Source organism: Phocoena sinus, chromosome 1 (assembly GCF_008692025.1).
Source record: "Phocoena sinus isolate mPhoSin1 chromosome 1, mPhoSin1.pri, whole genome shotgun sequence".
NCBI classification, from domain to species: domain Eukaryota; kingdom Metazoa; phylum Chordata; class Mammalia; order Artiodactyla; family Phocoenidae; genus Phocoena; species Phocoena sinus.
The window spans coordinates 15,921,416-15,934,642 of record NC_045763.1 but is presented as its reverse complement, the minus strand read 5'-3'; the positions used below and the strand labels follow the sequence as shown (position 1 = coordinate 15,934,642).

The following is a 13,227-nucleotide window of genomic DNA, read 5'->3' as shown; positions in this document are numbered from 1 at the left end:
GACAGCGTGTTCCGTCGCCACAGACTCCTCTGTGCCACCTCTTTGTATTTGGGCCACCCCCACCCGTCCCAGTCCCCTGGCAACCAGTGATCTGTTCTCCATCTCCACAGTTTTGTCATTTCAAGACTGTTATATAAATAGAATCGCACAGGATGTAACCCTTTTGGAACTGACTTTTTTCCACTACGCATAATGCCCTTGAGGTTCATTTAGGTTGTTACCTATCGATGGCTGACTCCTTGTTATTCCTTAGTATTCCACCGTATGACCGTACCAGGGTTTGTTTAACAATCACCTGCTGAAGGATGTTTGGGTTTTTAATATTTTGCTATTATGAATGATGCTGCCGTGAACATGTGTTTAAAAATTATTCTTAAGAATTGTGGTAAAATACACATAACAGAATTGGCCATTTTCAGTGTGCAGTTCAGTGGCACTAAGTACAGTCACGCTGTTGGGTAACCATCACCACCATCCATCTCCAGAACTTTCTTCATCTTGCAAAACTGAAATTCTATACCAATAAACAGTGACTCCCCAGCCCCTCTCCCCAGCCCTTGTTCACTTTCCCTCTCTATGAATTTGACTAAATACCTCATGTAAGTGGAATCATACAGTACTTGTCTTTTTGTGACTGGCTTATATCACTTAGCATAATGTCCTCAAGCTCCTCCATGCTGCTGCATGTGTCAGAATTTCCTCTCTTTTTAAGGCTGAATAATATTCCATTGTATGTATATAGCACATTTTGCTTATTTTTCACCCACTGATGGACACTTGGGTTGCTTCCATCTTTCGACTACTCTGAATAATGCTATGAACGTAGGTGTACAAGTATCTGTTCAAGTCCGTGCTTTCAGTTCTTTTGAATATATACTCAGAAGTGGAATTGCCGGGATATGGTAATTCTATTTTTAATTTTTTGGGGGAACTGCCATACTGTTTTCCATAGCAGCTACTCATGTACAGGTTTTTGTGTGAACATAAGTTTTCACTTCTCTGGGTAAATGCCCAAGGCTGCAATGGCTGGGTCCTACAGCGAATCCATGTTTAGCTTTGTAAGAAACAGCCGACTATTTTCCAGAGTGGCTGCACCATTTTATATTCTCACCATTGGTCCAGTTTCTCTGCATCCTCACAGGCATTTGCTACTATCACTAATTTTAAAATTTTAGCTGTTCTAATAAGTACGCAGAGATATCACATTGTATTTTTAACTTGCATTTCCGTAATGGCTAGTGATGTTGAACATCTTTTCATATGCTTATCTGGCATCTGTATCTCCTCTTGGTGAAATATATATTCATGTCTTTTGCCTATTTTATATAGGCTTTTTTCTTCCCCCAAATGCTTTCCAAACGCATCTAAAGACACTGGTCAGTGTTCTACCCCAGTATGACACCATACAGAATTTTAGCACTAGAGTTGCCAGATCTGGTGATTTTCTTTCAAAAGAAGCCAAATGCCCAAATTTTTAAAATTAATTGGCAACTAATTAAAAATTTTAAGTCACAGAAAGTTGAAGTGTGAGGAAAGGACATGGAGGATGATAAGCTTAGGGGGTCAAGCTCCTCAGTTTAAAAACAGCCTCCCTAATTTTAAGTAGGATTTGTCAAGTTGGCCGACCTTGGCTTCTGCCAGTTGAGCTGTAGCAAAAGACAAGTACAGAGGCTGGGGACTAGGTCAGGTGTCACCTGTAGCCCCAAAGGGGACAGCGCAAACATGAGACACTCTGGTGATGAGTAACGCGAACTGGGCTGAAAACCAGGAAACATGGGAGACACTGCTTGGTTTTCAACCAGCTGTGTCCTTGGGCAAGTCACCCCACCTTCCACCACCTCAGCGCTAAGCTGTGAAACGCAGGGGCTGTACTAACTCAGTGTTTCCAAACCCCAGGAAGAACGACCTCCCTGGAAGAGGAGGGAATCCTGCCAGCAGATGGCCTTCAGACTTGAACTCAACAATGGTTCTTCCTTGGGTGTCCAGCCTGCCCACCTACCCTGCAGATTTTGGACTTGCCAGCCTCCAGACGGCAGAGCCAACTCCTTCAAATAAATCTCCCTTTTTATAAACACATCCTATTGGCTCTGTTTCTCTGAAGAAATACAGATTTTGGTTGAGCAGAAACAGAATTCTCTGAGCTATTTAAAACATTTAAAAAGCCTAAGAACCTCTGTGTCTCTAGTCACCTCTGATACTCTATGCAGGTTAACTAAAACCCATTAGGTCTGCTGTTTTCTCCTGCTGTTCTTGCTTTTTACTGTGGCTTCAGTTATGTCACTAATCGGCTAAACTGGATGCAGCCTGGCTGGCACAGTGGTTTAACGGCACAGGCTCTGGAAAGTCAGACTTGGGGCACTGCCCTTTATTAGCTGTGTGACTTCAGCAAGTTACTTCACCTTTCACCTCTCTGAGTATGTTTCCCCATCCATAAATTGTGGATGACAGGCACCTCGGGAATAGAAGTGTTATTATGATTTAGTTGTCCTTAAATTTTAGAAAATTTATGGAAAGTCATTGGCCTCGGTGCAAGAAGAGCTATAATTAACATATCTTTTAAAACATGCTGAGGAAGGGAAGACAGTAAAACAAAAGTGAGGTCCTGGCCGAGTATGAGGAGATCAGTAACAAAGAAAATGAGCCTTAACCAATGACTGCCCAGAAATTCCAGCTCCAAGATAAACCTTGAGGGGCTTCCCTGGTGGCGCAGTGGTTGAGAATCTGCCTGCCGATGCAGGGGACACGGGTTCGAGCCCTGGTCCGGGAAGATCCCACATGCCGCGGAGCAACTGGGCCCGTGAGCCACAACTACTGAGCCTGCGCGTCTGGAGCTTGTGCTCCACAACAAGAGAGGCTGCGATAGTGAGAGGCCCGCGCACCGCGATGAAGAGTGGCCCCCGCTCGCCACAACTAGAGAAAGCCCGCGAAAAGAAACGAAGACCCAACACAGCCAAAAATAAATAAATAAAAATTTTTTAAAAATCAGAGTGTGTTAAATAGTACAATTAAATCTTAAAAAAAAAAAAAAGATAAACCTTGACCCAGGGCCCCAAATCAGTACATGCCGCCCAGCCCCGCCCCTCACCACACCCACGCGCTTAGCCCCGCCCCCCAACCTGACTCCCGCCCGCCTCTGCTCCGGCCCCAGCTCCGGCCCCCGCCCGCAGCTAGAGCTCACCTGAATCTCCTCACAGGCCGAGGCCGCCCGACGGCTCTCCGCTTGCTTCTCCTCTATGAGACCCAGACCCAGCCCGAAGGCCAGAAAGACGGCCCGGCCGCAAGGGCCCGCGCCGCCCCGGGGCCGCCCCACGAACTGTCTCTGGAGCCGCGCCGCCAGCCCGGCTACCGACTGACGGAAGAAGCGGTATCGGCCGGGGAGCCCGAGCCCGAGCCTGCGCAGCTCCGCGCCGGGTCCCGCGGCCTGGCCCGGGCGCTCCCCGCGACCCCACCCCGCCGCGGGGCCCGGCCGCTCCGGTCGCCCCCAGCCGTAGGTCGGGCCAGGCTTGGCCGTGAAGCGCAGTAGCAGCGCTCGGCCCAGCTGCAGGCCCCGGCCCAGCGCCTGTCGCACCGCCATGGCTCCGCAGCCAGGTCTTTCCGGAGCCGCAGGCGTCGGTGACGCCGGACAAAACAACAAACTTCGGGGGCGGCGCCTCTGCGCAGCGCGGTCGCTAATGGGCGGGGCCGCCACTCTGGCGGTTTCCTGGCTGGGCGCGCGAGGGCGCTGTGCGCGCACTTGCGCGGCGGTTAGTTTCTTGCGCTTTTGTACCCAGGGTCTAGGAGTCGCGTGTCAGGGTGGTCCTCAGTGTGAACATCGCTGGTTCTGGGCAAAATCGAATAATTAAGAAGGGAAACATATTTATTATCATCCACCGTGCCAGACTCTTTACATTTGTTAATTTTCCCACCAATGAGATAGGAATGTCATTTTTATAGATACGAAAACAGGCATGGAGAGGGCAGTGAGGGACCCAGGTCGTATGTGTCAGAGCTGAGGTTAAAGTTCACGTTGCCCTGATTGTTGGGTCCTTGTCTCCCAGTGCCCTTAGGCTCCTTTCAACAAGCCCACGGTCTCTGCTGGCTTCTTGGGACTCCAAGAGAAATCGCACCCAAAGACCACATTTTTCAGATTAGTGAACTGAGTCCCCGAGACGTGGAGCGACTTGCCCAACGTCGCACAGCTTGTTAGTGGCAGAGCCCTGTTACCCAAAGCTGCTGTTAGAAATGGCCGATAAAGGGATTCGTACTGATTTCTTTTTTCTTGCCTTTTTTTAAATGGGAATTTTCAAACACACAATATTGGAATAGTATAGTGAACCCCATGTACCCATTACCCAGCTTCAACAATTCTCAACAACTGGCCGTTATTTTATTCGTCTATGCATACCTTCCTATGCCCCATTCCCCCAACTTTAAAGCAAATCCCAGACATCGTATTGTAATGACTTTATATTATAAATACCTAAATATCTATTGCTAAGTGATAACTCTTTTAAAGAAAGCATAAACAATATTATTATCACCTCTGAAAATATTAACATTAGCTCCATAATATCATTTACTATCCAGTCAATATTCAGATTTCCCTGTTGTTTTGTCTTATTTTACAGTTACTCAAACTGGGATCCAGACAAGGCCTACATGATTTATTTGGTCAGTGGGTTATTCTTTAACAAGGGACTATGCCTTCCCCAGGCTAAGGAGGTATATTTTGTGGTGCTGCCATTTAAAAAACGTTGCTGTAATCATGGGTACCTCTATTCTCTTTACCCCTAAGGATAGTTGTGGGTAAGAGGCCCTGGAAGAGATGTAGAATGTTTTTGTAGGTGTAGCCCTGTATCTCTGTGTGTGACAGGTGAGCTTCAGGGCAAGGAGACATTTGTCTGGCCTGAGACCCACCTCAGCATTGCTTGGGTAGAAAGGCACAGCCTAATCCATTTATTTTTGGGCTCATTTGCAACATTCAGCACAGCTCTGGTTCTGTGCTGTATAGTAAGTAGGGATAGGAGTAGATACGAATAATAAGGCAACTGCAAAAAGATTCATCCTTGAATTGGTGAATTTAAACATATTGAAATATGTATATATATATATATATATAAAGTGGGGAGCTGGTAATTTTACTTTTTATTTTATGTATGCATTTACCTATAGAAATGCATACATAGTTTCTCCAAGAATGTTTATAGCAACACTATTCCACATAGTGTAAAACTAGAAACAACTCAAATGGCCATCTACAGTAGACTGGATAAATTGTGGTATATTCACCCAATGGAATACTAAACAGCCATAAAAGTGTCTACAACTGTAGGCAACAACATGGATATATTTTATAAATATACTGATCAGTTAAAGAAGGCAAACATAAAAAGCAATAAATACTATGTGATTTCATTTATATAAAGCCCAAAGGCTGACAAAATTAATCTACAGTGTTAGAGGCCAGGATAGTGGTTGCCCTTGGAAGGGTAGTTGCTGGAAGGAGACTTGAAGAGGCTTTTGGAATGCTGGTGATGTTTTCTTTCCTAATCCAGGTATGTTCATGTCATGAAAATTCACCTAGATGTACACTTTGATTTGTGCAATTTTCTGTGTGTAATATTTCTGTAAACATTTTACATAAAGCTTTTTAACACAATGAAAGCGTTTTTGAAAAATTCAGTCTATCTTGTCCCTCCCCCCTTCCCTCTTCCCACTGGTAACCACTAGTTTGTTCTCTAAATCTGCACCTCTGTTTCTTTCTTGTTATATTCACTAGTTTGTTTTATTTTTTTAGATTCCACATATAAGTGATATCATACAGTATTTGTCTTTCTCTGTGTGACTTATTTCTCTAAGCATCATATACCCTCCAAGTCCATCCACGTTGCTGAAAATGGCAACATTTCATTCTTATTTTTTGGTAGAGTAATATTCCATTGTATATACATACCACGTATTCTTTATCCATTCATCTGTTGACGGACACTTAGGGGTAGGGGATTAAGAGGTACAAACTATTATGTATAAAATACATAAGCAAAAAGGGTATATTGTACAACACAGGGAATATAGACAATATTCTGTAATAAATATAAACTGAATATAACCTTTAAAAATTGTGACTCACTATGTAGTACAACTTATATAATATTGTACATCAACTATACTGCAATAAAAAATTTAAAAAATAGAAACAAAAAAAGAAAAGGTGGAAGCAAATTTAAAAAATAAAATAAAATAAAGCATTTTGAGGGAATTCCCTGGCAGTCCAGCGGTTAGCACTCTGAGATTTCACTGCCGAGGGTCCGTATTCAATCCCTGGTCGGGGAACTAAGATCCCGCAAGCTGCACGGCACGGCATGGCCAAAAAAAAAAAAATTCAGTCTAACTCATTCATGGTCTCAAATTTTTTTGAAAAATGAACTTAGTTTGAATAGTGTGATAAAGTTCACAGAATTTACTTAATTGTCATGGCACTCAGTGGTTTCAAACAACAAATACATTTAAATAATGAGCTTTGTTGTATCATAGGCCTTGAGTTGAACTTTGCTCTGCTGTAGCACACATCTCAGTCAGCGTTTTCCTGAATGAACAAAGGATGGGACTTTCCACTGTTTAAGGCCAGTCAACATTAGGGAGCATCTTCACTTTGATTCTTCTGATGATGGTGTGATAGAAAAGGCAGGACACCAAGAGAGAGCAAGCAAAAGGCTTCACACTCCTTCCTTCCTGCTTAAATATGAAATTAAGGGACATGTAAATAGCAGGTGTTGCTGGAGGGATCTTCAATTATCTGAAGAGTTCTGGTCCCAGACTTGCTTGGCCATAGTGTAGACCCCTGGCTGGAGACAGGTGGCCAACTGTTTCAGCAGTTTGTGTGTTCTGATCTCTCCTATGGGGAGAAATGGCAGGCCCTTTGTCATATGCAATCATATTTATTTGGGAGAGACATAAATAAATAAGCAGATGAATTTCCTTCCAATTTACTTGTAGAGGCACATGGAAATCAGATGTTATCTTTAATTTTTTGATCGATCTCAGAGAATTTTAAATTACAATTTTAAAATGTTCCGTTGAAATTGTCCTTTGGAGAAAGGTAAGAAAGAGAAGGTTGGAGAAACTTCACACTCCAGTGACCGCAGGCTCAACCATGGAAACTTAGTCAGCTGGGGCAAAGATCTCCTTTAAAGTTTAAATCTACCCATCTGCTGTGTGTCATTATCATTACAGCTCTTTGATGTTTACTGAGAAGGAACAAGAAGTTCTCTGAGATATTTAATATTTTAACGAAAAGGATTTTCTTTACTCTCCTAGGAATGTAACCTTTTACCATAAGGCTTGTAATGACTATGCAGCTTGTAAGACATTCACTAAAGGGACATTGCATTGATGTTTCTGAGTTAAAGAGTGCAGTTGTTATTGGCCTTTGGGTTTGTTTCCCTAAGCTGCAAATAACCCTGCTGAACCTGTGATGCTTAATCTACCCACGTGTAGAAATGAAATGTCCAGGCTCATATTAATTAACCGTCCATTGTAGACAGTGCAGTTTCTTGTTCAACAGAGAGCACTGACTCATTCGTTTCTCCTTCTGTAGAAAAATCTAAGGTGCTTGTGACGTGTCTAAACCAAGCACAGTGTGAAGCTCAATTCTTCAGAAGACCTCTGTATAGAAAGGGCAAGCAAAACAGAATAAAAAACAAAAGAAAGGGCAAGCAAGTGGATTTCTACACAGAGAAGCTTCCAGCAGGGATCACAGTGTTCCATGCTCTCCCTTCTCAGGGTAGAGATGCAGCCTTATTGTGTGGGCCCCAGGGGTTGCCTTTCATAGGGATCACGGCCCTGATTCCACTGTCCTCATCTGTCCTCCTGAGAAGGAAGTCTTCCACGGTGGTACCATGTCTCAGGTCTCAGGGGAATCATCCTGAGTTTCCCCCATAATGGTATCCCACGCAGGTGAATTCAGGGATACGGCATATGCTTTTCTGCTAAAATATCTGTTTATACTGCAGATTTAATATTCTGTCTGGGAGTAGTCTCATTCATTCAGAGAATATTTGTTAAACATCCAAGGCAGCCTTTACTATGCTCAGCCACAAGAATTAGAGGAGCGTGGAAGGGGTTGCTGGAGAGGCCACAGGACTCTTTTCTGGTGTACACTCTGCTCTGTGGCATCCTGTGTCTTCATTGTACCCTTTCCCCTCCAGGCAGCAAGACTGTATGTATAGTTTTGATAAAGCGCATAATATTCCTAAGAAGCATCATTTAACCTTCCCCCAAAGGACACGGGGGCGAAAAAGGCTGATGCTAATATAAAAATGGAAAAAGGCAAGACTTAAAAAAGAGAACTGTTGAGGGCTGTTTGACCTTCCCTCGTGGACGATGTCCTCTGGCACCATTTCAATGCTCTTTGTCTCCTCCTGGCAGGAGACAGACACGTTTTCCCAGGGCAGCAACATCTTTTATCCACAGACCATTTCAGAAATGTTATCTGTGAATTGCCAGCAGAGGTGGAAGGGGTTTTTGCTAAAACTGTTGACAGAGCAAAGCTGCTGCCAGATCAAAATCCAGCTACTTGGAACTCCTGGGCTGTAGTTTTTAGAGGTTAGAATCCGACAACGGTGGGCAGAGAGTGAGATTTCATTGGGAAGAAGTGTCTCTGTTTTGCCTGGGCAAGGTGGATGCAAATGTGGTGGTGATGGATTGTGGAGGTGTGGTGTTGTTGAGACATTCAGACAGTCTGTGGTTCATGCAGTCCGGTAAGTTTGCTGCCCTGCGGTGATTATTCAAAGTACAAATATGGCTGTGTCACCTGCTGCTTAAAATCCTTCACAGGCTCTTTGCCCTTGCCCATTGCTCTCAGGATAAAGCCTAAGCTCCTTAGCCTGGCAGAGAAGGTGCTTCACTCTTTGGCCCTAGCATCTTTCTTGCTGTCCCCCTTCCCTGCCCTTTGTGGTCCAGCAATGCCGAATTACTTGCAGTTGTCCCAAGCATCCTGCTGATCTCTTTGTCTTAATTTACCTCTTTGAAAGAATCCCCATTCATACTTGAGGTCACCTCCTCCAGGAAGCCTTCTTTGACCTTTCCTAGACTGGGCTAGATGTCCCTATTCTGTCTCCCCTTCTAAACATTCAGTTCTGTAAGGACAGGGATTGTGATTTTTAAACCTTAGATCCCCTAGCACCCAGCATGGGGTCTGCTGGATCTCCAGCCCTCCCAAGGGGGTGGAGAGAGGAAGGGGCTGGGCTATCTTTCAAACTCAAAATCACATGACTCACTCCACCTTCCCAGGGGTGAGCCAGAGGAGAAACCAGAAGGAAACAACAGGAATGTCAAATAGCTCGATCCCCGCCCACAACAGAATCAGCTGCTGAGTTTGCTCTCTAGAATTTACACTACATTATTGCTAAATGAACCTCCTTTCTACAAGCTTCTTTCTTTTATTCTTTCTGTTTTTTTAAAATTAAAAAGTCTTTTAAATAAAAGTAATATGCATCCTTGGTTTAAAAAAACACTTACAGTATATAGAGATGGGCTCATCAAGAAAAGCAAACGGTCTCCTGTTCCAACTCCCTCTAAGCCCAGAGGCATGCTATTTTACTCCTTTGGCTATTTTTTCAGTTCTCTACTATCCCCTGATTTGGCAGACTGAGCTATTTAAGGCACAAAGCTGACCATGTCACCCCACCCCACCCCATCTGAAACCGATAGCTGCCCTTTGGAATAAGGTCAACTCCTTAACAGGGCCAACCAGGCCTGCTTCTTCTGGTCCTCCTGCCGCCCTTACCCACTTTTCTGTTTTCTTCTTTTTTCCTGTCTAGGTACATTTTCAATTTTTCCATCTTTAGAGTGACACCCCCTCTGCCCCCCCAACCATGGCTATGTGGAATCCCCTCCCCTTGACTGTGGGCTGGACTTTAGTGACTTCTTCTAAGGAATAGAATTTGGCAAAAGCGATGGGATGTCACCTTCATGGTGAGGTTACCAGAAGACTCTGGCATCTGTCTTGCTCCCTCTTTTGCTCTCTTGCTTGCTTCTTCTGAGGGAAGCCAGCTGCTGTGTTGTAAACTGCCCTGTAGAGACGTCCAAGTGACAAGGAACTAAATGGTAACAGCAACAGCCCATAGGAATCCTGCCAACAACCACACCTGTGAGCTCTGAAGTGGCTCCTTCCCCAGTCAAGCCTTTGGATGAGCCTGCAGCCCCAGCTGACACCTTAACTACAGCCTTGTATGAAACCTTGAGATGACCTAGATTAGCCCAGAGTCCTGACCTGCAGGAACTGTGTGATAATAAATTTTTGTTGTCCCAAGCTGCTAAATTTTGGCATAATTTGTTACACAGCAATAGGTAACTAACACAATCATTATGCCATTTTTTTTCCTGTTCAGTCATAGAACAGGAAACAGGTTTTTAATTGCCCCTCGCTTAACTTCCCCTTCCCATACCCCCTCAAAAAGTATTAACAGACTAGGTGTTCCTTCCACGTCTGTTTCTGTGCTCATATAATTGTATAAAAAATACTGTGTGTGTGTGAGACTTATTAGGCCATTCCATTATTTATTCTTTTTTTTTTTGCGGTACACGGGCCTCTCACTGCTGTGGCCTCTCCCGCTGCGGAGCACAGGCTCCGGACGTGCAGGCTCAGCAGCCATGGCTCACGGGCCCAGCCACTCCGCAGCATGTGGGATCCTCCCAGACCGGGGCACGAACCCATGTCCCCTGCATCGGCAGGCAGATTCTCAACCACTGTGCCACCAGGGAAGCCTCCATTACTTATTCTTGAACAGCATTTTCTGGCTTCATTTCTGACACAGGTACCCAAAGTACCCCTGGCATCCATCAATCATAGTTGTGCCCTCTTCCCTCCCAAAAGGAAATCCTAAAGAATCTTGTAGTTTACATAAGTAATTAGCAGCAGCTGGCAAGAGCCACAGAAATATACATGCTTCTATTGGAATATGTCCATGTGAATCTGGGACTCAGCTTTAGGGTCCTAAAAAACACAGACAGCCCTGAACAATAGAGCACATGCTGCTCTGAAATCACAGCCCTCAGAACAGTGGGACTGCAAAATGAAAGTGCTTTTATTTTAAACAAACTTCCCAGCTTCTCTGCAGCCAAATGAGTGTCATTCTTCCAAGGGGACATTGTTCAAATAATTTCTGGAATCCTTCTTTGCAAATTGCCTTCCCCAGTCTGTTTCCATGAAGTATAAGAACACTGGGCTTAGTCCTCCAGACAGTCCTCATTCTTTGACCCTCCCCAAATCGCATTCCCTAATGGGCTGACCCTTCTTGTGCCCTGGCTGAAATATCCCCTCCTCAGGGCTGCTCTGCCCATTCTCAGGCAAGCTCCACTCCTCCTGTGACTTGCTCCTGGAGCACTTTCTTCCCCTTGGGTGGCCCTTGTCATGAAGTACTAGAATCATTTAGATGTCGTTTGCCACAGCTAGACAGAACCCTGTGAGGGCAGGGATTTTATGTCTTATTTACTATTGTATCCCCAGGGTCAGGTCCCAGCCCTGCAACACAGTAGGCACTCGATAAACAATTGTTAAATGAATGTAAAAGCCTGTTTGCAAAACTCAAATCCATCATCAGAGGACCCAAATTTGCCACCCTTAATAAAAGGAACAGCTGGCATGTATCAAGAGCTTACTGAGGACCCAGCACTGGGCTCTCAATAGGGCATTATTTCCTTTGATCCACACGACAATGCTGTATGCTGGGAACTGTCATCCCTGATTTACAGATGAGGAAATTGAGACTCAGAGCAATGAAATCGCTTGCCCAAAGCCACAAGGTTTGGAGGCTGTTCAACTCTGAAGTTCCAACTGTTAACCATTGTGCTATACTATTTTTTTCTTGTTAAATAGAAAAAAAAATGTTTTGGAAATTTAAAAAATACAGACATGTACAAAGGAAAAAACCCACTAATCTAGACTCGCATCAAGCAGAAGTTTAACTGATGTTAACATCTTGGCCTATTTTCTTTCACCTTCCTTTCTTCTTTTTCCTTCTCCACTCCTCTTTATTGAGAACATTCAGAGGAATGTGCTGGAGGCCGCAGCAGCCACTTCTAAAGAAAGGCAGGATGGCAGCAGGTAGGTCTGGGTGTGTGATGGAAAAGCCAGTCTTAACGGGCAGTAACCCCTGCAGGTGCTCTGATCTCAGTAGAAAGGACTCCCAGGGAAGGGGTGAATTACCTGTCCACTTCCTGTGTCCCCAGCAACTTGCTTGCCCAGGAAAGAGGAAAATCTACACCCTATTCGTACCCCAGCCACCAAAGCTCACCCCAAGGCCAACTCCTCCAGGGAGGACACCCAGAGCTGTCAGCCCCCTTTACAGGGCCAGCCTAGCTCCTTCCCTTATTCAGTCCTCACCTCCCTAATTGTACCAACAGACAGTCCCCTCCCTGACCCTCCTCACTCCCCAGAAGGCAGCATGCCCCCCGCAACTCTGCCCACCCTGCACTTGGTACCCACCTGGACCACAGTGTGTATTTCTGTGCATTAGTCCTGTTTACACCTCTCTCTCCCCATCAGACGGCAAGTTTCTCAAGGGCAGAGACTGTTTCTTATACATCTTTCCCTCTGCAGTATTTGGCATATAAAAGAGACTCAGTAAATAAGGGCAGCCAGACATCAGCTGTGGGAGAATGGGAAAAACACTCAGAGTCAGACAGACCTGGTTCCAATTCCAGATCTGCCACATCCCAGCGCGTGGCAAGGAGCAGGCACTGTTTCTAGACCATAGTGGGAGTTACAGGACCTGGATTCTGGTTTGAATTTTGCTGCAGTCCTAAAGCAAGTTACTCAACCAGGGCCCTCATCTGTAAGAAGGGGGAGATAGCTACTTCGCCGAGTTGTCAAGTACTTTAAATACAAAATAATCCACGCAAAAGTACTTGACACAGCGTAGGTCCTCATAGAGACATTTGCTCTGCTGTCTAGACAAACTCACGCCTCCCCCTTTATACTTGGGGGTGACAGCATCCAGTGCCCGGGTCTAACTGAGCCCAGAACGACTCTAGAAACGGCCGTTGGCAGTAAGATCCAGCCCAGCGGCCTCCCATCTGGAGAAGGCAGGGGCAGGAAGCCTAAAAACTCAGCTCTCCACACCAGCTACACAGGTCCCAGGTGCCTGTTTCCTCTCCCAGAAGAAAGAATCCAGGTCTTTCTATAAAGACGAATCACCCTGCCCCTCCTTAGAGCTACAGCAAGGATTGAGACAGCAAAACGTGCTC

At 45.1% G+C, this 13,227-nt stretch overlaps 1 protein-coding gene across 5 annotated transcripts in view; it reads right to left on the bottom strand.

The window, feature by feature from the left end:
* PINK1 (PTEN induced kinase 1) overlaps positions 1–3,650 on the bottom strand; it is a 28,682-nt gene extending 25,032 nt beyond the window's left edge. For 2 of the 5 annotated variants that reach the window (XR_004347263.1, XR_004347262.1), the window contains exon 1: positions 3,179–3,649. Coding sequence is in view for 3 of the 5 variants with exons in the window: in XM_032615502.1 (XP_032471393.1) it covers positions 3,179–3,574 (396 nt within the window). In the remaining 2 variants the exon portion in view is untranslated. Of the gene's footprint in view, positions 1–3,178 lie in introns of all 5 variants that reach the window. The other 3 variants (XM_032615502.1, XM_032615495.1, XM_032615486.1) reach the window with 3 other exon arrangements.
* Positions 3,651–13,227: the final 9,577 nt, after the last annotated feature.